This window comes from Terrapene carolina, unplaced genomic scaffold (assembly GCF_002925995.2).
Source record: "Terrapene carolina triunguis isolate 2854851 unplaced genomic scaffold, T_m_triunguis-2.0 Scaffold62, whole genome shotgun sequence".
Lineage (NCBI taxonomy): Eukaryota > Metazoa > Chordata > Testudines > Emydidae > Terrapene > Terrapene triunguis.
Window position 1 is genome coordinate 37,578,474 of NW_020664413.1, and position 23,695 is coordinate 37,602,168.

The window sequence follows — 23,695 nt, forward strand, 5'->3', positions numbered from 1 at the left end:
CGGAAAAGCGTAATGTATTATTACAATTTGGTTGTAGACTAAAGTAATTAATAATGTTATACATGAAACTACCTGTAGAAATAATACAGTTATCAAAGACTAAAATTTGGTATAAGATGCTAAGACTCACGATGAAGGCTATATAAGAATATGCTTCTGGAAAAAAAATTCAGGGATAAACCTGATGTTGTTACCATATAGTGACAGAATAAATCTTTCACATGAAAAAATCCTGACTACAGATAAATATAAATCTAAAGATTCTGGAAGGAGCAGTTTCAGACAACTGAGTGTCCAAATATTTTGTATTCCAGATCACACAATAATAGTTCCCCATCACATCATCAGTTATTAGCATATAATGCATAAAGTCATTTTATTTTTAATTGTACACCTAAAACTTCACATTTAAGTTGCAATTCACATCATCCTATTTTGCTAATAACTTCTACTTTTGAACAAAAGTTATTTATAACACCAAATTACTATTTCAGACGTCCCTCACAAGCAAATATGATATATAATCAAATCCTTATTTTTTCTGTTCCCTAATCACATTCATTTCTAGATGAATTTTGTGTTTTTAATGGTGAGGAAATAACACTCTGGCACTAAGAATGCAGCAGTCTGGTGCTGTGTGAACTGTCTCACATAATTCTGAAAATGCAACTCAATCTTAGCCTAAAATCCTATTTTAGTTATGTGTTTTCCTGAACTGAGACTACTGATCAGATGAAACAGTATTCTTCGTCTGAATCAGAACTATAAACTAGGACAAAACCAAATGTATTTTCAATTGTGACTCTTTTAGGATCTGAACCCAGGACTCCTAAATAAATCCAACTCTGAGTTCCTATCTCCCACCAATTTTGGATGATGGCAACAAGAAGAGAAAAGAAACACTTTTCTAGACCCTTTCAACTAAGAATCTCAAGTACACAACATTAATTGCTTACATTGTGAATGGAAGAGAAGGATGTATTAAAGAAAGCATCCAAAAAGAATGTTAAAATGCCTACAGGTAAATTTGAAAAAAGATTAGTTTTATGCAAGCAAGATTATTTTAATCACATTTTTGTATCCTGTTAAATAATCTAAAACAGATTTTAGAGATAATGTTTGCCCTCTAATATGCAGCATGCTTCACTCTGTACTTTGCAAAAATTAACCAATGAGCTCATTTTCCAAGGTGTAGATTGTCATATTCTGGAGAGCAGGCTCAAGCCTCATAAAAATGAAACAGTAAGTGAATAAAAAAAGAGAATATTGCATTAATTTGTAAATACCAATCAAGATTTAAACCATATTTTACTAGTCCTATTCATATTTTGAGAATGTTTTGATAAGAAAGCTCTCAACTGCAAAAATGCAAACACTAGTGAAGGTGGAATATTAAGATGTTATAAATACTTGCTCTTCTGAATTTTAAGCAGCAGATTTCACGATCAATAGATGTAAACTACATTTATTCCAACAAGTGGTGGAGTTTTTGCTTCTTTACAGTTGGCATATAAGGCTGGAAATATCGGCCTTTACTCAGGGCGGGAGCTAAAATGACCGTTACCAATGAGCAAAGAAATGCTCAAAAACTGGGAAGGCAAGCTAAGTCTGGACATGTTAATGCTCAAATACGTTGGCCACCTTCCAACTTCTTCTGTCTCTGTAAAAATCCAAACTCTGGATAGTAAGTTACACATTATTTCATCATATTTTATCGCCTGCATAAATACACTGATCTCACTCTGAACAATACTGTCCAAACAAAAAGCTACACACAAAACAGAAAGTGGCAGAAAACCAGCAATTTCTCAGTCTCAGGGTCTGCTATAAGAAGTGAAAGACACTCTTGATTCCTGTACAAAAGGTCCTTTTAAAAAAACCACTCTTCAAATAAACACATTTCTAAAAGATGACCAACAGCTGTGGGAGAAAGCAAAATATTACAGATTTGCTTATTTACTGATCATGATTTCAAAAAGATACGTATCTTCAGCCATATTGCTGGTGATACATCCCATTACATCCATGTGTTAGAGACAGTAATGTAACTTCTTTGGGTTATCAAATACTCCCTAAAAGTCCAAGGAGAAATGTTGCAACCTTATTTAACAAACATTATGTAACTATAGAAAAAAGAGTAAATTCTATCTTCGCTATTTAACACAAATTATATGCATTTCATAGAACGATAATTTTATTTATCAAGTGCAGATGCCAAACCTTTTTGATCAGGGTCCTTGCAATATAAAATAAAATATTCTAAAATACTACGATAAAGGAAAACAAAAAACATCTAAGTACCATCCAGGGTCAGATTTACACTTACAGAACCAAGGAAAATAAGAGGCTTTCAATTTCAAATAAATGAAATTTATCTATAAAAAATAGATTGTATTCTATTTTAATAGCAGCCTTCCATCTCTTCTCTACCAAATGCCCACTCCTCTCTGATGGTATTTTTGACCTCTGCTCTGATGCTTCTTAACCTCTTGGCTCCACTTTAACAACATCCATGCTTCTTGCTACAGTACAGTGCCAAACCTGGACACCTAAATGCGGCAGTGGAGAAGAGCAGGCAGGCAAGGCTACTTTGGAACAGAGTAGGTTAAAAAAATAAAATACATCTTAGAAGACTGTGCATTTTGTGAAACAGTTTCAGAGAGCAATTTATAAACAAGGACTACTGTTCATAAGCAATGATTAAAAAACTCTGTGCAGTATAACCTTATCTTGATTAGGTTATACTTTTCTTCCTACATAAAAAGTGTTTGGTGTCTCTCTTGCCAAGAGGTTCTCAGTGGTTTGATCAGTATGTGAATGGTGGCAGAGAGGTATTATAAAGACCACACACTACAGAAATTGCATAACATCTTTCCTATTTTTCCAAGCTGTGTTTAATTATGGATACTAAAGACCAGGGCAAACTTTTTGGCCAAGGGCCACATCTGAGAATAGAAATTGTATGGCGGGCCATGAATGCTCACAAAATTGGAGTTGGGGTGCAGGAGGAGATGAGGGCTCTGGTTGGGGGTGCAGGCTCTGGGGTTGGACCAGAAATTAGGAGTTCAGGGTGCGGGAGGGGGCTCCGGGCTGGGGTGGGGGAGTAGGGTGCGGGGAGGGGGTGGTGCGGGCTCTGAGGTGTGGCTGCGGATGAGGAGTTTGGAGTGTAGGAGGGTTCTCCGGGCTGGGATCAAGGGGTTCAGAGGGTGGGAGGGGGATCAGGGCTGGGGCAGGGGGTTGGGGTGCTTGAAGGGGTGCAGGAAGGTGCTCTGGACTGGGATCGAGGGGTTCGGAGGGCGGGAGGGGGATCAGGGCTGGGGCAAGGGGAGAGGCTTAGGGGTGCAGGCTCTGGGCAGCACTTACCTCAAGCAGCTCCCGGAAGCAGCGGCATGTCCCTTCTCCGGCTCCTACACTAAGGCGTGGCCAGGCGGCTCTGCATGCTGCCCCATCCACAGGCACCGCCCCTGCAGCTCCAGCCAATGGGAGCTGCAGGGGTGGCGGTTGGGGTGGGGGAAGCATGCAGAGTGGAGTTCTCTGGCTGCCCCTACATGTAGGAGCTGGAGTGGAGGCTGTGCTCTGCTTCTGGGAGCTACGTGGCACAGCCCCGACCCTACTCCCAAACTGGCGCTCCGGAAGGGGGCCATGCTGCTGCTTCCGGGAGCCGTATGGAGCGGCCCCCGGCCCTGCTCCCCGGCTGGAGTGGGGCAAGCCCCAGACCCCGCTTCCCAGCAGGAGCTCGAGGGCTGGATTAAAATGGCTGGCAGGCCAGATCCAGCCCGTGGGCCGTAGTTTGCCTGCTAAAGACTACAGTTGTTGACCATGGACCTGAATTAACTTCTTCAAATACTATATACTATGTTAACCCCTCAGTTAAAAGCACCTTAAAAATTGTTATACTTTGTTATACTCTATATTCTCACTAATCTGAAACAAAATTATCTACTGAATTTGAGAAAATCTCATTATTTAGGTAAACAATTAAGCTCATACAGCACAACATAAATACTAAGATATTGTTTTAGAAGGCAATAAAGTAACCAGAAGACATACTAAATCATTTGCCAATTATAAGCTCATAATGGAAAGCAAAGTTCTCACCCATCCTTTGTTTGATCTGCTACTCCCGCCAATAGTTGCAGTGTTTCAGGATTATAATTTGGGTCTGTATATAGTCCTAGGTATCTCTGCACAAAATCTCCTGGTGTCATGTAATGCTCTCCATCTTTCTCAACAGTGGCATACTAGAGTAAAAGAGAGAAAACAAAATGATATAATTTGGATGCTGATTAGGTTAGCGGTTATTGAATTGGTACAGTTAGTCAAATATCAATTTTAAAAGTATGAAACACCGCATAGAATAATAACTACTTTGTGATTTAGGGCTTCTATTCAAACAGTTGAAGTGTCAGCAGGCTAGTCATTTCATACAACGAATCAGATTATGCCTGTGGAACAAACAATGGATTCACGTACCTGCCACATCCTTGAACAAAAAAGCAGATTACAAATTTGCTTAAATGCTTGTGTATTTACATAAATTCAGACAAACCATTAGAACCACATAACTTCTCATTTAAAGTTATAAAAGGCCATAATTTTCATGCTACATTTTCAATATCGTCATTAGAAAATGATTAGGAACTCCTTAAAAGACAGAAAGACTGTATTATCTCTTACTTAGCTATCTAACTCTTACAAACCAACAATATCATAGAAAATGCAGAATTGTTAAGCCATTTTCAACAGCTGTGTACTGGTAATAGGTGGACTGATGGTAATGTATACTAGAAAGTCATTACTGTGGTGTGACAGAAGATTTGGAAGCAAAATACATTAACTTATGTTGAATCTAGAACTGGTCAAAACTTTAAATCTCTGGTTTGTGGGAAGTTATAAGATGTCAAGATTTGTTTTTAGTTCAAATCAGAAAAAAATCTTTCTAAAATTTCCCATCAATCAAAATTTCCAAAACATTTCAGTTCCAGAAACTTTGTTTCAGAATTCCAAAATACCAATTCTGATTTTTATTGTATGGCTTTTTCAATGGGGGACCCCCCACGGGTGGGCCATGGCCCACCCAAATCGTGGCCAGAGTCCCCCAAATCTACAGACTGGGAGGGGGTGAGTCATTGGGGGGGGGGGGAGTGCCTCATGGGGCTGAGTCAGATGGGAGATGTGCCTCATAAGGGTGGGTCTGGGCCAGAAACCAGAGGAGCAGCGTGAGGCACTGGCAGGAGAGGGGCACTGGCAGGAGAGGGACACAGCCGGACAGGCAGATGGACACCGAGCCGGGGTCAGGAAGGGTGGGTGGCGCTCCTCCGCCCCATGGGCATGTCCCGCAGCCTGTGTGCCCCTGGGAGACTCATCTTCTGGTGAAGATACATATAAAGAAAAGCATTACTCAAAGCAACTTCTAAGGACCTCATTTCTACTTTGTCCAGAGGTTGCTTCATTTTTTGAGGGGGTGGGAGTAAGGCACTGATGTTGCAGCTTCTTTTTTTATGCATTAACCCAAATGCATCTCTTTGTAAGAATATACAGAAAGATGACTGTCCAAGCCTCTGGGCTCCACATCATCAATAAAAAGATCCTTCCTTCCCTTTTTCTTAGATCCAGAGTTGAAAAGCCTCTATTTTTAAATTTTTAATACAGTAATAACTGACTGCAAAAAAATAAAAAATAAAAAAAAAAAGGTTACTTTGATAGCAGGTGAAAAGACAAAACTGTGTGGTGCCCAAGAGATTTTAATATTTCAAATCTAAAAACCACACTAACTTCAAACAGAGCAAGATCAGAGAATGAATGTGTGGAAAAACTGAAACAGCATGGAGAGCCAGGGAAGTACCAAAGGATTTTGGCAGGGAAAACAAGTTTGCTAACTTTTCAAACAGAGTTATACTCAACATTTTGAAGTGTAAATTTAAAAAAAGGTCTAAAATATATACAGTAAAATGTGAGGTAAGCCAGAAAAACCTTACAGAGACCATGAAAGTCAGCTGCACCTCACATATTGCTCTGTATTGAATTCTGACCCAAGATTCTCATATACACAGTAGAAAATAAATGTGGTAAATCACAAATACTGAAATTAAATAAACTTATCCTCTAGTCACACCTCCAAAAAAATCTGCCACACATATATGAATTCATCATTACCTTTCACAGGCTCAAATGCTCATATTAACCTACATACCAGTATGATACATCCAACCAAAATAATATATTTCTAAGGCTGGAAAGTTTTCCTATTTGTAGTGAGAGGATTTTTATGCCTTTATAGAATCTGTGTCCATGAATATGGGGTAGGACACAACTGTGTCTGGAGAAAACTGTTTAGGTTTAATTCGATTTTAGCTATAGTCTATAGGTACTCATCTTAAAACTTAATTGTAAAAAATACTCCAATTAAAATTGATAAAGTTAAACAGTTTACATTTCACTCTTTATGCTGTTTAGTAATTTGTTTTCTTTATATCTTGCACTACATACATATAAATTGGTCTCACTTTCTCGTTTTAATATATTAGGGCAAATACTGCTGAGAGAGATGACTGGAAACATTAATACTGTTTTTTCTCAAAACCTGAATTTCAGGTCACCTTTACTCTTACCGTGTCCTTATAATATTTCAGCATTCCCAAAACATTGTAACACTTAAATTGCATATTTCCAACACCTATTAATCTCCAATAACCACTTCTGTCATTTTAGTTAGATTCCCATATTTAAAAATATTAGGTTGAATTCATTTTAAGGTTTTTAATCCAGAGAAAAATGTATTGTTACTTTCCCAAGTTCCCCTTACAAAGCAAGCCCATGCTTGAGATGCCAAAACAAGATGCCATTTTCGGTAGATTATGCAGATATTCATATGATCATCCCTCTTCATATTCTGAATGTAGGAATAATTGTCAGCTGATGCCATTTTTTTTGCATATTTGCATCAATGAACATTAACAGAATTGATATTCAAATTATAATTATGCTCTAGAGTTAACATGTACTGAGATGAGTTGGGGCAGTTCATGCCTCTGAGCTCTGTTTCAGGTTGTGTTCAGACTCAGAAAAACATCCCTGCACTTGTTCAGAATTTGAAAGCGAAGGATTTAGCTATTGTGAAATTAAAGTTTATATTTTGGAGTCGACCCAAAATATACCAGCTCACCAAGCCACCACAAGCCAGCTGAATTTGACTACTGATTCTCTTTCCTATGACCACCACTTATTTTACACAATCGTTCTTGAGCAAACATATTTAAATATAAAAGAATAACTATTTTTCACAAGCCCCAAGACTGTGAAATATTTACAAAAATATGAGGCTCTTCTGGAACAGTCTGCCAGTGCACACTGAATAAATAAGATCAGAGTGCTCAATTACAGGTAATGTCAATGTAGAAATTGACTCAGTGAGTGTGTTTCTTCTAAAAAAGGCAAGAGCCTAATATCTCACAAATTCCAGAAAAGCACTTTGTATCCAGTCTTTTCATTAAGTCTTTATTCAGATTATTAATAAAAGAACATTCCAATAGGTATAATTGAATTTGTAAAAGCTTGATTCATAAGCATGTCAGTCAGTTTGATTTAAAGAACCAATAAGTAAACTAGATTTTTCCTCAAAAACAAAACAAACTCCGACCTCCTCCAAATACAAACATGAAGAGCAGGAACCCATAAGTATCTGACGAATAATAGGAAGTTCAAACTTCACCCAATTAAGGGCCACATTTGTAACTTGCCAGAAGCAAACTAGAGCCTTCGTAGATTCCTCCTTATAGTGCACCATCTTCAGTCAAGTGACCAGGCTTTATCTAATGTCAGGACACATTAACAATCTTGACATTATCCCTTTAATGTTTATAATTCTAGAACTTCTTGGAGAAAAAAAGGAGAGGAAATGCCTGGTTTTAGGACCACAGTCACCTGAGGCAGAACGTACTTAGATAGTCTAGTCCAGGCCTGCACAACTCGTAAAGCGGCGAGGGCCATATTACTCCAAAGAAAACAGCTGAGGGCCGAAACCCCCCAGCCCCGCTGAACCCCCCCCCAGCACCGCGCAGCCCCCCGAAACACAACACCCTCCGCCCCACAGAAACAACCCCCCCAGCACCACCCAGCCCCCCTGAAACAACCCCTCCCCCCCCCAGCGCCGCCCGCCCCACAGAAACAAACCCTCCTTCCCCTGTGGGCCACACAGTGAGCCCACCTACTCACCCCCCGTGGGCCGCACAAAGAGCCCATGCGGGCCGCATGTTGTGCAGGCCTGGTCTAGTCCAATCCCCTTGCAAAGGCAGGATGCAGACCCTACCGCTATCCCTACAGAAGCATTAGATATTAAAAAGTGATACTACACTTGTTCATAATATAACAATTTTCAGACTTTTGGGTATTTGTCAATGTTTCAGATCTTACCCAAATACACGCTACAGCCAATTCTTATTAACTAAACTAAAATTTATTAAAAAACAAAAAGAGAGAGTATGGTTAAAAGATCAATATACATACAGACATGAGTTCAATTCTTAAGATTCAGATTCATAGTAGAGATGGTGAGCTTTGTAGTTGCAAAGAGTTCCTTTAGAATTCAATTAATAGGTCACAATCCAATGTCCAAATATCATCACTGGTACTTAGAGATACGAATTAACATAAGGCCATTTGCTTGTTCCTCCACCAATCACAATACATTTCAAAGAGAGATGAATACTGAGATATCCCATGTTTACAATTCATTTACATGATAGGATGTTCTTTTGACCTTGAATTATCAGAATACAGCATAGACAGCGACTGTTGATTACACTGTCCACCCTACTTATACATAGGTAAATACACAAAACCACAAACATTAGCTCCCTACATGTCTTTTGAGGGTTATTTATTTTGCAGGATGTTTAACCCTTTCTAGCCATGAGTCACACCTCCAACGTGAGACTGGTGTGGAAGGGCGAAATTATAGCTCCTGGATACACCTTAAGAATCTCCCCACATTGATATGAGCTGTGTTTACATTGAATTCTTTGTAAGGCCAAATTATGATGCATGCTTTGGCCCCAGCCAAAAACTTAGCCCATACTTTGTGAAACACTTTAGTGATTCCAGGGTTTGGTCTATGTATTAACTTAACATAGCCATTAATGTTCTTCAGAGAGCACTTACTCTGGCATTCAGCCATGAAGGCTGTGAGGTGTTGTACCTCAATTTCCCTTTGTGCACAGCAGTTCAAGCTTGTAGTGTATTTTCTGCTGTGAAAAGTTTTAGAAATATGTCTATGCATTAGCTGTGAAGCCTCAACATTATTAGACTTTTTAACACGAAGTGTGTTCTTGTTAAACCAAAGAGCATAATCATAAAGGTTTCAATTATGTACCACTCTTAACACGTTCAAGGGCTTTTCCAAAAGACCATGCACATTGTACATTTTTATAGTTCTTCGTATCAGCAACAAGTTAGTTACAATCATTAGCAATAACATTAACATCAGTTCTATCACATGTGTACATTTACAACATTGTTGCGGGTGGTTTTGGGTACATGTTGTCAGTCGCCCCTCCCTCCATGAAAGCAACGGCAGACAATCGTTTCGCGCCTTTTTTCCGTGCAGACGCCATACCACGGCAAGCATGGAGCCTGCTCAGCTCAGCGTCACTGCTGCTGTTGTGCCATGGGTGCTGCTGGCAGCAGATGGTGCAGTAGGTCTGCAAACCATCGTCATCCACCGCTTCCGCTGCAACTCTGCTCTCCTGCTGTTGTAAATGAGCTCAGTCTCAATTGAGTAAAATGGTGACTGAGCTCAACAGAGTAAATGACCTCAGTCATCCACCGCTTTCGCTGCAACTCTGCTCTCCTGGTGCCATGAATCCACCTCACAGGTCCTCTCGTCATTTGGTATAAATATCTATTCTCGTGGCATCTATCATCATCCACCGCTTCTGCTGCAACTCTGCTCTCCTGCAGATGCCATACCACGGCAAGCATGGAGCTCGCTCAGCTCACCGCTGTTGTTGTGACCATTGTAAATCTCGCACGTTATCCTGCAGTATGTGCAGAACCTGCAAAAGCAGGCGAGGAGGCGACGACAGTGCGATCACGATAGTGATGAGGACGTGGACACAGACTTCTCTCAAAGCACGGGCCCTGGCAATTTGGACATCATGGTGGTAATGGGGCAGGTTCATGCCATGGAACGCCGATTCTGGGCCCGGGAAATAAGCACTGACTGGTGGGACTGCATAGTGTTGCAGGTCTGGGATGATTCCCAGTGTCTGCAAAACTTTCGCATGCGTAAGGGCACTTTCATGGAACTTTGAGATTTGCTTTCCCCTGCCCTGAAGCACAATACCAAGATGAGAGCGCCCTCACAGTTGAGAAGCGAGTGGCGATAGCCCTCTGGAAGCTTGCAACGCCAGACAGCTACCAGTCAGTCGGGAATCAATTTGGAGTGGGTAAATCTACTGTGGGGGCTGCTGTGATCCAAGCAGCCAACGCAATCACTGAGCTGCTGCTATCAAGGGTAGTGACTCTGGGAAATGTGCAGGTCATAGTGGATGGCTTTGCTGCAATGGGATTCCCTAACTGTGGTGGAGCGATAGACGGAACGCAAATCCCTGTCTTGGGACCAGATCACCTTGGCAGCCAGTACGTAAACCGCAAGGGGTACTTTTCAATGGTACTGTAAGCACTGGTGGATCACAAGGGATGTTTCACCGACATCAATGTGGGATGGCCGGGAAAGGTACATGACGCTCGCATCTTCAGGAACTCTGGTCTGTTTGAACAGCTGCAGGAAGGGACTTACTTCCCAGACCAGAAAATAACTGTTGGGGATGCTGAAATGCCTATAGTTATCCTTGGGGACCCAGCCTACCCCTTAATGCCATGGCTCATGAAGCCATACACAGGCACCCTGGACAGTAGTAAGGAGCTGTTCAACTACAGGCTGAGCAAGTGCAGAATGGTGGTAGAATGTGCATTTGGACATTTAAAAGCTCGCTGGCGCAGTTTACTGACTCAGACCTCAGTGAAACCAATATTCCCATTGTTATTGCTGCTTGCTCCACAATACCTGTGAGAGTAAGGGGGAGACATTTATGGCGGGGTGGGAAGTTGAGGCAAATCGCCTGGCCGCTGATTACGCGCAGCCAGACACCAGGGCGATTAGAAGAGCACAGCAGGGCGCGCTGCGCATCAGAGAAGTTTTGAAAACCAGTTTCATGACTGGCCAGGCTACGGTGTGACAGTTCTGTTTGTTTCTCCTTGATGAAAACCCGCCCCCTTGGTTCACTCTACTTCCCTGTAAGCCAACCACCCTCCCCCCTTCGATCACCGCTTACAGAGGCAATAAAGTCCTGATTGTTTCAAAATCATGCATTCTTTATTAATTTGTCACACAAATAGGGGGATAACTGCCAAGGTATCCCGGGAGGGGTAGGGGAGGAGGGAAGCACCGGGTGGGGTGGTGGATGAGGGGAGGAGGGAAGGACAAGGCCACACTGCGCTTCAAAACTTATTGAATGCCAGCCTTCTGTTGCTTGGGCAGTACTCTGAGGTGGAGTGGTTGGGTACCCGGAGTCTCCCCCCCCCCCCCCACGTTCTTGGGCATCTGGGTGAGGAACTTGGGGAGGAGGGCAGGCAGTTACACAGGGGCTGCAGCGGCGGTCTGTGCTCCTTTTCTGCAGCGGCGGTCTGAGCTGCCTTTCCTGCAGCTGCACCAGACACCGGAGCACATCAGTTTGATCCCCCAGGAGCCTCAGCATTGCAGCCTGCTTCCTCTCATCGCGCTGCCGCCACCTCTCATCTTGCTCCCGCCACCTCTCATCTCAGTCGTCCCCCCTGTCCTCGCATTCATTTTCTGCTTTCCTGGACTCTGACATTGTTTGCCTCCACGCATTCTGCTGAGCGCTTTCAGTGCGGGAGAACTGCATGAGCTCAGAGGACATTTCATCGCAAGTGGATTTTTTTTGCCTTCTTATCTGCGCTAGCCTCTGAGACAGAGATGATTGGGGTGCGTTGAAACATTTGCAGCTGCGTGAGGAAAAAAATGGAGAGTAGTATTTAAAAAGACACATTTTAGAGAACAATGGGTAGACTCTTTCACGGTGAGCCAAGCTGTTAACATTACATAGCATATGTGTTTTCGATACAAGGTCGCATTTTGCCTCTTATATTGAGGGCCTGCCGGTTTGGTGTGAGAGATCACACACGCAGGGCCGGGCAACAGAATTCGGCTTGCAGGCAGCCATTGTAAGCCACAATTTTTCAGCTTCTTCAGCCTTCATAACATGTGGGAATGGTTTCAAACAGCAGTGCCCTCCTTTCCCATACCAAGCACCCGTTGGGTTGGCCATTTAAAAGGAGGGGCTGTACTGGCCGCGAATGCATCCCAAGTCTTCAAGGCAAATTAATCATTAAACATGCTTGCTTTTAAACCATGCATTATATTTACAAAGGTACACTCACCAGAGGTGCCTTCTCCGGCTTCATGGTCCGTGAGCCCGCCTTGGGACGGTTGGGAGGGTATTGGCTCCAGGGTGATAAACAGTTGCTGGCTGTCGGAGATAATGGTTTCTCCGCTTGCCTGCTGTGCGCTATCCTCATCCTCCTCCACCTCCTCATCTTCCTCGTCCCCAAAATCCTCATCCCTGTTGCATGAGACTCCCCCCTTGCAGGTGTCCACAGACAGGGGTGAGGTAGTGGAAGCTCCCCCTCCCCCAGAATTGCATGCAGCTCATCACAGAAGAGGCATGTCTGGGGCTTTGACTCGGAGCGGCCATTTGCCTCTTTGGTAGGCTTGCCTGAGCTCCTTAATTTTCACGTGGCACTGCTGCGGGTCCCTGTTGTAGCCTCTGTCCATCATGCCCTTGGAGATATTTTCAAATATTTTGGAATTTTGTCTTTTGGAACAGAGCTCTGATAGCACGGATTCGTCTCCCCAAACAGTGATCAGACCCAGTACCTCCCGTTCGGTCCATGCTGGAGCTCTTTTGCGATTCTGGGGCTGCATGGTCACCTGTGCTGATGAGCTCGCCACACTGACCAAACAGGAAATGAAATTCAGAAGTTCCCGGGGCTTTTGCTGTGTACCTGGCTAGTGCATCTGAGTTGAAAGTGCTGTCCAGAGTGGTCACAATGGAGCACTATGGGATAGCTCCCGGAGGCCAATACCATCGAATTGCGTCCACACTACTCCAAATTCGACCTGGCAATGTCGATTTCAGCACTAATCCCCTCGTCAGGGAGGAGTACAGAAATCGATTTTAAGAGCCCTTTAAGTCGACAAAAGTGGCTTCATTGTGTGGACGGGTGCAGGGTTAAATCAATCTAATGCTGCTAAATTCGACCTAAACTCGTAGTGTAGACCAGGGCTAAGAGACTACAAGTCATATCCAAAATATCTAGAGATGAGAGTTTGCCTGCTCTCCCCCACATCCTTGTAACCCAGTAACCCGATCTTTCCTCAGTGCCCGAGTCACAGACTGCTTACTTAAAGTATCAACATGGAGACATTCATGTTCCAACAACATTGTCTCCCCAACAAGCTGGTTAAGCTTATAGGGCTGTTTAAATTCCCTAACAATTTTTATTTCATTCGAAACCTTTTCAAAGATATCCACACTGGGTCTTTCTAAAGCAAAGTCAGTGGATCTACACAACTCAGAAAGACTATGGCAGTTAGGAACTGGAACAAGTCTCCCAAACAAACTGTTGCTTTCTCTATACAGTGATTCACCCTGAGTTAACTCAATCAAATCACTTCCATACCCATTAGTTGCAGCAAACTGCTTGCAAAAACTACCCTGAAGATTTTTCTCTTCAGGAATTTTTCTAAGCAACAACCCATTTTTCACACAAATTCTGCCCTTACCCTTTTCACCTAGAGCTTGCTCTAAAGGAACATTTTCCTGAGCAACGACAGACACTTTCTGGGTTTCACTTAAATCCAGAATCATCTCTGACCCATTTGGAGGATTTTCACAAACTCCCTTTCAGGTAAGCTGCTAGACTTCATAGTCACAAGATTAGAAGCATTCTCTTCCTTATTACAAGTTTCCACACTATTAGTGGATAAACAGTCAAATTACCTTCATGCTTTCCTTGTGCCCTGGCTATGATATCACCCTGATCAGACAAGGTTGTCATATCTTTACCCAGCAACATACTAGCAACAGGCAAAATAGAAGCACCAGAATCGCTTGGTCTCTGGGAGCTATTTATGACATTAACTGGATGCAACCTAGTTATAATGTCATCATCCCTAGCAGACACAAATTCAGGACCACTTCCTTCCTGGGCTTTAGTTGTATCCAGAATCAGCTCTGGGTCAACTGACAAATTTTCAACCATCATAGACTGACAGGCTTCTTCTGTCTGCTGTACAGACAGACAGAAAAGAGCTGGAGAAACATTCCCCTTTAACAGACAAACAGCTTGGGATATCCTTTCCTTTGTCCCAGCACATATGGCTGTTCATGGACAATTGCTTGGAGATTGGGGTAGCTCCCTTCATAGGACGGTCATTACCCCTAACAGACACAGGAACATTTCCTTCACTGTCACGATTCTCCACACTGGTAACAGGTAAGGTATAGGGATACTCATGTTCCACTAACCTTGCCTTCCCAAACTGCTGATGAGACAAAGCCATCAGCTCAGAAGGCAGCCTATGCTCATCTAAACTTTCTTTGCCTTTCCCTCCCTTAACAGATTGTGACGGAGCAGGGAGCGGGGCGGACTGACCTGGGAATGTTGCAGGGAAGTTGCATTGCGGATGGGGGACTTCCCTTCAAGGAAGCTACCTGAGCTGTAACCTGAGCCAGGAGGGGGGTTGGGAGAAGTGACACCTTCTGCCCAGAAGACTGAACAAAGGAGAGGGGAGCGGGGGAGAAAGCTGCTGGAGGAGTTTTTTTAGTTTCAGTTTGGGCTGGGTGGTGCAACGCAGGGAACCCCAAGCTGGGGTCTAAGCTCCTTAAACCCCCCAGAAGGACTTGATTGAGGGGTTCTGGTTGTACCTACACGCTCTACTTGGGACTGCGTTCCTGTCATCTAATAAACTTTCTGTTTTACTGGCTGGCTGAGAGTCACGGTAAATCTCAGGAAGAGGGGTGCAGGGCCCTAACTCCCCCACACTCCGTGACACAGATAAACTGCTGTTTTCTACAAATAGTGTCTTATTACACTGAGCTACTTTAAGCACATCACTTTTACCTGGGTCAGACTTACTCTCCCAAGCTTTACTAGCCAACATTCCATCACCCATAAAAAATTTACCCTTTTCTTCCTCAATTAGGGCTTTAACCTGATCACCAACTTTAATTTGCTCTAGAGAAACATCTCCCTGAGCCTTATCTAATACCAGATTCACTTCTGAGATACCAATTAGGAATTTTTTCCACATATTCACTGCTTCTTTGCACAGATAAACAGCTATCTTCCTTATACAAACATTTGGAGAAACCCTCCATAGGCAAATCCTTGCCCCTAGTAGACACAGGTTCAGGATTATTTCTTTCCTGTAAGTGGTTTATGTTATCAACTTGACTGAACAAAGTTTTAATATCATCCCCAGTCAAAAGATCCTTAGGCAATAACTTCCTTACACCAGCTATAACTTAAATGTTTAACACCATTCCATTCAAGATGGATTCTAGTTAAAGGCACACTTACGATAAACTCATAGAGGATTACAATATTCACACTCTAATTTGGTAAATAATCTTCCTCTTTGACAAAATCTGTTTTAACAAGAGTGATATTAGAAGTTGTAATTTGCCCTAAACAGCTTTACCATTGACTTTTACATTCTCTGCATGAGTTATGGGATTACCTTCACCCGAACTCACTGTAAAAGCATTTACATAAAAGGTGGCAGTGTTGGGGTAAATTTGGTTACACACAGACAACTGCTTAGAGTCAAACAACATACCAACATTGTTACAAACTGGACAGATTATATCCCCATCTTTGCTGTTGAGAGGAGCTGGCTTTCCAGAATGATACAGTTCCTGTTGTTCTTTTATTCTCTTGAGTTGGAGCTTAAGTCTGTCCACTTCTGCCTTAGCTTCTAGTTCCTGCAATCAAATTTATGCCATTCTTTGTTCATGTTCAAAACACAGGCACTCTCTTTCAGCAGCTTCTCCTTCCATAGTAGCTATTTTTTGCTTTTGGTCAAGTTCTAGCTGCTAGTTTCTCAGTGCAAGCATTTTCACTGGGTCTGCTTCCTTATCATTGGCAATTAACAGATTTTTTAATTCCTGCTCTGGGGCCTTTTGTTAAAATACAACCCTCTCTGTAAGCACAATTCTTCCAGGCATTTTTTGTCAGGATCTTGATCATGGGTCACTCACTGTAACTGATTTTTAACCCTTAAACTCTCCAATATCAAAATTAAATTTTGACAAGCGTATGGTTCTGATTCAGAATCCCAATTAACCTGTGGTAATGTGTATCCAAGCACGACTACGCCACTGTGACCGGGGTCCTAGTGGGGAGCCAGCTATGGTCACTCAATTAGGGTGAACTGCAAAGAATGGGGCAGCCAAACCCCCAAAAGCTGGTGGATATTCCAATACTTAGATTCACCAAGCCAGCATAAAACAGCTTCTTTATTACCTTACTGATTACTCAGAAATCCAAACAACACAGTTCCCTTAAAGTGATCCAGCCTCAGGCCTCCATCCAGGTACCCACATAAAATATGATGAAAATTTCTGTAAATCTTATTTCATCATATAAAAGAAAAGGTTCTACCAATCCCAAAGGATCCGACACATTACCTTCCAGATTAATGAATGTTTCAGATCTTACCCAAATTCACGCTACAGCCAATTCTTATTAACTAAACTAAAATTTATTAAAAAACGAAAGAGAGAGAGTATGGTTAAAAGATCAATATACATACAGACATGAGTTCAATTCTTAAGATTCAGATTCATAGTAGAGATGGTGAGCTTTGTAGTTGCAAAGAGTTCCTTTAGAATTCAATTAAATAGGTCACAGTCCAATGTCCAAATATCATATTCAGGGCATAACTGGGACCTCAGTCTTGCGACTCAAACTTCCCCTGATGAAGCTTAAGCAGACCTGAGATGACAGAATCAGGACCCCAGGATCTTTTATACAATTTCATGTCTTTTGACAAGTTGGAATTCCTCAGGAAACAAAGGGTAATTAGGATGACTTTGAAGGAGGTCCATCACTGGTACTTAGCTATACGAATTAACATAAGGCCATTTGCTTGTTCCTCCACCACTCACAATACATTTCAAAAAGAGATGAATACTAAGATATCCCGAGTTTACACTCAATTTACAATATATGATTTTCTTTTGACCTCTGAATTATCAGAATACAGCATAGACATGGACTGTTGATTACATTATCCACCCTACTTATACATATGTAAATACACAAAAACACAAACATTAGCTCTCTATATGTCTTTTGAGAGTTATTTATTTTGCAGGATGCTTAACCCTTTCTAGCCATGCGTCTCAGTATTTTTATAATACTCTGAGGTGCACACACCATTTAAGAGAAACACTATAGGCCCATGTATACGCTGGATCTAATTTCTGCAGCAAGGCTCCCATGCATGTGCAGATCTCTGGTTGGCATACTGGAAATTCTGAAGTAGCTCCATTTAAAATAATTGGAGTGTTTTGGCATATTAAACAAAATGAATACAGCAATAAGTACAGTAGCCCTAGTGTTTACTTTTGTTACATTCAAATTACGGTAAGCTGTGGTCCACATTTTTAGTCTTCAATATTTCATAGTTTTTTTTGTACTGAAAATATATTTTTGTTTTGACTATCCATAACTGCATCACAGAAGTTATCAGAGAAGCTGGAGGTTTCAAAATCTGAGAAAGAGGAAGGCAGGGCTTTTGGCTCCAGAGAAAAAGTGTGGGAATTGTTTGGGACTGTGGGTTAAGAAGAATATTAGATGTATACTGCTGTTAAAATTATCAGCAGTGACATGGTTAAAAGCTAACATTTAAATTTATTCCTTGTTATTAGAAAAAATAAATAACTTTAAATGACTACAAACCTATCATTATTATCTTCATCCATCTTCTCCTATTTGTTTGTTACATCCACTTGTGTCTTGTCTTAGACTGCAAAGTTTTTAGACCAGGGACCGCATCTGTCTATGTATTCATACGAAAGCTAGCAAAATGGGCCCTTATTTTGACTGGGGCATGTGGGACTCACCATATGACAAACAAACTGTTGTCTTAGATTTAAGAATTAACACGCCATTAAAATGAACAGGGTAGTTCACACTTTATCAGAGCTATTGTTTCAGGGTTCCTGCATGTTTACAAACTCAGTCAAATGTCATTGCAACAACGTCTTAAGGTTACCCTTCCATTTTAAAATAATAAAACCTTAGATTATGAAGCATGATTCTGCTGTAAGGAGTGCATTCCACTGTAAACTCTGCATATGCAAGATCATAGGACATACAGGGTACTGAAAATATCCACAACAGCGGCAGAATTCAGATATAAAAGAGGGAGCATGCAGTCAAGGGCACATGAAAGGCAGTAAACATTTAAACATATAATACTGTAAACATAATTGTCCTATTTCTTTAGAAACAAACTAATCAAACTATTTTTATTACATTGTGAAAATTATTTTACAATAAAGAAACTGTTTTGGAATTTATTTTTGATACAAATGAATGAACCATTACCTGACATATTATTTTCAGCTCCATATGAGAAAGTCATGATACTGTATTTAGAAAAGGTGCTGGCAAAAAAGCCAACATAATAAGGAGTGACAAAGTAGGTAAGCCTTTCACTTTTGACATGTATTTATAAATTCATAGTATCTGGTCCCAAGTGACCTTTCTGCGATGCAACCTATAAGGCAAGTATCTCTTAGCATGAAAAAAATAAAACGTTTGACTAAACTCGGATATATATATTTTATTAAGAAGTTATTTAATTTACCCCAAAATTAAAATAAATTTACTTTATTACACATTAAACGTTATACTAAAATTAAAAATTGATTCTTCAATTCCAAATTATCTTTGCAAAAAAGAGAATTCTTATCACACATAAAAAGGATAATTCAAAACTGAGCATTTGATTAATTTGAACATCTTGTTTTCTATCACCACAACATAACATGTCTAAGCTAAGCACAGTCTGTCTTTTTAACATACAGTTAGATGTCATCACATTGGTTTTCAGCCTAAACTAATATTTCCTCTAGCCCTCCAAACTTTATCCTTTACAGCAGAAAAAATTCACCGGTATCCCTCTCATCATTCTCATTAAATCGGGTGCCATGGATTTGAGAAAATGGACTTTTAATGGAAAAAATGGTACTGCGTTTTAAATAAATAGAAAAGGATAACGTTCCTTTTTCCTTCTTGCTGGTTCAGTTCCATTTTGGGTTCAACCAACAGGGACTCATTCAACCAGATACTTTCCACATTTAACTGCATCTCCTCTAAGAAAAAAAATGGACGTTCACCAGGAAATTAGATAAACACTGTCCTAAAGAGATCTGTGTCCCTCCTGCTCTCCATTTCAACTTCTCCTTTGTTTTGTTCCTTTAAGCTTTTGTTCTCTAAAAATAAAAAGATTTACTGCTAACACTTTAATAATTTAAACAATAAAATCTTACACCAAGCTTCAGAAATTCTGATAATATATGCACAGCATACACACTAATATATTAATGTGAATTGGATGGTAACATTTAGTAGAATGTATCATGTGAACAGGAGGAAGGATAAGGACACCCTGTACCACAGTGCAAGGTGAACACATGAACTCTATTCCTCTTCATGATCCACATCGTTACTTGTGTCTATTTTCAAGGGAAGCCAAATTTAGGCAGGAATGCACGCCCTTTAGCTGAACAACATGCAACAGACTTGCACTCTCAGCAAAGAGCACAACATATCTGACCTATGAAATGTGTTGTAACACTAACAATATTTCTCAACAAAGTTCTATTTGTTTTTGTCTGGAGGGTTTCTGTTGTGATAAACAAAATTATAAATACGGTAAGTTTATTTATAACCTACCAACATTGCATGAACAGGATTTCAAACTTGTGTAATTTGCCAAATTATCAAAAAGAAACACAAGAAGATCTCTTTCTATGCCCATAACTTTTTCTTAATTTGATGTACCTCTAAATATTAAACAATTTAAAATGTTTAAGTTCCTATAGCTTTTTTATTGCAAGTTTCAGATACGCAAGAACAGTAATATGGCAGCCATTACCTCTTCATTTCTCATGTGCACAAAACAAAGTGGTTTGCATATCTGTTGTAGAACTTGTGGAATTAAGACTTTTTAAAAACAAACTGCCTACCTGCCAGTACAATATTTAACTTCATATCGAGAATGTACAGATTTAGCATCACTGTAAGGATAAAAAATACTACATACATGACTTCAAATAATTTACTTCATTTCAGCAACAAAAACTCCTACTTCAAAACACAACGTAAGACAAGAATCACATATGCTCTGCATTATACAGAGCATTCCAGTTGAACAGAATAAGATTATGCAAAAAGTTAAATACGTCAAATGTCAGAAAACAACCCAGTCATGTTTCAAGTCTTGTATATGACTGGCAAAATGTTTGTTTGACGGTCTGTTTAACTACCAGAAGTCCACAAGCCAATAAAACAGCTTTTAGATATCTGATACTCATTTGTACTTCAATAAATTAATACTTAACTATTTTATTCTTTAAGACTAAATACTACACCTCCAGTTTATGCTTTTATGCTGGGGGGAAAAAAAACTTTACATGGTATATCAGATGTTAAAAAATTAGACAATCATTTGAATATAACATTACAATTTTTAGCACCCACTCCTGTATTCAAATTAACCATCTATGAAAAAATGTGATGGTTAGATATAATTAGTTCTCTCAGCCAAAACGGTCTCTTGGCTGCTTAGCACATCTGGGAATTTGATAATACAGCATCAAAGGGCATATGTCAAGGGTGACATAAAGGTGACTTGTGTTATTACGGTCTTATTTCCAGTGGAACTCCTTAATTTAAAATTACTTTCATTTCTTGTATTCTAGCTAAAGTGTTTTACTTGAGAATTTCTGACTGTAAGGGAAATATCCTTTTTACATGGAAAGATATTTAAAATATTAAGAGACACAATCAAGGACCAAAGACACTGCCCACATTTGATCACATCAATCTTATTACAAAATCTTACTTTCATAATTTTGTGTTTTCCTTTTAGAATTATCTTTCTGACGGCTTGAGGGAAATCAGAGAGGAGTGGAGAAAAAAGCTTCCAGTAATTCAATATAATCATACCAATTTGGGAACCCTATACTAAGAAAGTGACATGATGTAAACAGACTAGTACATACATACACACACACAGCAAGTTGAGGTATAGATTTTTTTTACGACTCTTAACTATAGTCCAACCTTTTTATAAGAGAATCAGGAAAATCCTTAAAGTAAAATCTACAGTATAAAACCACTTTCAAAGTAGAGCTTTTTTATTATCTTGAAAAGTATAACTTAAAAAAATAATGCAGCTTAGGGTTTGGGGTTTTGTTTTTGTGCTATAGAGGAAATGTTGTAACTATTTCAAAAATATTTGAAGGAAAGAAGTATTAAGACATAACTTGTTTCAGTATCAGTTTACCTTAATGCCACTCAAACCTAAAAGGGTCTTTTGACATACAATATAAATAAAGTGAACTTTAAAGATCTGAGTGTGACATAAAATGTGTGTCACATACTTTGACATACCAACCATCCCCCCATAGCAATTGCCCTGCCATAGTAACCACTCCCCATAGCAACCACCCCTCCCTAGCATATCAAGGCATATCAAGGGTTAGGCCTTGTCTACATTGCCACTTTATAGTTCTGAAACTTTCTCGCACAGGGATGTGAAAAAATACCCCCCGAGCGATGCAAGTTTCAGCACTGTAAAGTGGCAGTGTAGACAGTGCACCAGCGCTGGGGAGCCGCACTCCGAGAGCTGGTAGCTACTCCCCTTGTGGGGGTGGTTTTTTACAGCGCTGGGCTGGTGCCGCGACTACACAGCCACGTTAAAACGCTTCCGTGGCAGCGCTTTAACATTGGTAGAGAAGACATACCCTTAAAGAAATAACTGTCAATCAAATAAATCAGTTTACCTGCAAAAATATGTTCCGTAGCTCATTGGGATCCGCTCTTTTGGTTGTTTGCACCTGTAAAGTCAAGAAAAGAAAGTTAATGCTTTACTAGATAGGTAATTGACTTGTAGTGTAGGGAATCCTCATGCAATCTATGTTGATAAGGGTAATAAATGTCAGGTCTCTTATCTAACTGATAAACAGAATCCCAAACATTAAAATCTAAGTTTTCATTGCTTAACTTGAAAACAATTCAGGGAGAAGTGATAGCTGTCAAACTCAGTAACTGTTGTCTGAGAACAAGCGAGACAGTGAAACAGGCCCAAATGTCAGGAGCAACAGTATCTCCACTGCCCCAAATGGTAGAAATTGCCCTTAGCAGAAGGAGTTGCAGTAAGTCACCAACACTTGTGAAGTGTCTCCACTTGCATTTATAATTGTCTTAGTTAACTTGAATTAAAACATGACCACACTCTAGTTCAGACAAACAATTGGGAAGACCTTGGGACGCTGAAAAGTTCAAGCACATGCACCAGCATCCAGGCTACACCTGTAGGCTAAAAACTCACTAAGCAAACACATTTTACACCTTTGGCTTGACTATGTGAAACAGAACAACAAACATACACAACAAGAATCACCAATATTTTTCCGAGTGAAATGCATTGTTCTTAAAACTCCCCAAAGAGCTACTCTATTCACCCGCAATACCCCCCAGAGCTGCTCTCACCCCCACACTGCCCACAACAGACCCATACACCAAAGCTGCTCCCTGCCACAACCACAGGACCTTTCCATCCAGAGCTGCTCCCTCCCATCCCCCACCACAGGACCCTTCCCCCCAAAGCTGCTCCCTTCCTTCCCACTACTCGCTCCTGCCCCCGAGGGGCGCTCTCCCCCTCCCACACACTCCTTGTCCCGGGGTGGGGGGCGCTCTCTTCCCCCCCCCCCCATATATCTCCCTGACACCCCATCGCCCCCTTCCCCAGGGATGCTCCCCCGACCCCTTGCTCTCTGGGGGCCGCTGCCGGGTATCAGGCCCACAGAGCAACAGCCGCCGCAAATCCCCCGCCAGCCCCGCACTGGCCGCCCGCAACACCCGGCTCCTTATGCAACAAGCGACGGAGGAGCAGAGTCACCTTGACCGCCATGCTGAGCGCGGGGAGGGGGAGGAGGAGCTGCCAGCCCGGCGCTACCACCAGCCAGCCGCGCCGCCGCAGCCCGGCCCTATGCTAATGAGCCCCCCCTGCCGGCACCTTGCGCCGGCAGGCGGGGACGGGGACCGTGGTGCTGGGCCCCGCCGGCGGCTGGCCAGGTAGCGGGCGGGGGAGTGAGGGCGCCTGAACCTTGTGGCCTCACTAAGCGGTCCCCAAGGATGGAGGGTGGCCGGAGTGAGGCACCTCCCAGAGGAGGACACCGGTCTCGAGCGAGGCAGGAGTGCCTAGCCCTGGGGTTGTGACCGCCTGGCGCCTGCCAGACAGGGCTGTGAGGAAACTGACCTAGGCCAGATGCTGGCGGTCCGGGGGAGGGGAGGGTGCCAGCCTTTGCTA

At 41.5% G+C, this 23,695-nt stretch overlaps 1 protein-coding gene across 1 annotated transcript in view; it reads right to left on the bottom strand.

Annotated features, from left to right (window-relative positions):
- SLC25A12 (solute carrier family 25 member 12) overlaps window positions 1-23,355 on the bottom strand; it is an 81,908-nt gene extending 58,553 nt beyond the window's left edge. The window contains exons 1-3 of the mRNA XM_024209945.1: window positions 23,285-23,355; window positions 22,167-22,220; window positions 4,099-4,241 (exon numbers count right to left, since the gene is read on the bottom strand). Of these exons, the coding sequence (XP_024065713.1) occupies window positions 4,099-4,241; window positions 22,167-22,220; window positions 23,285-23,296 (209 nt within the window). The 5' untranslated portion in view covers window positions 23,297-23,355. The remainder of the gene's footprint in view (window positions 1-4,098; window positions 4,242-22,166; window positions 22,221-23,284) is intronic.
- Between the last annotated feature and the right edge of the window lie 340 nt (window positions 23,356-23,695).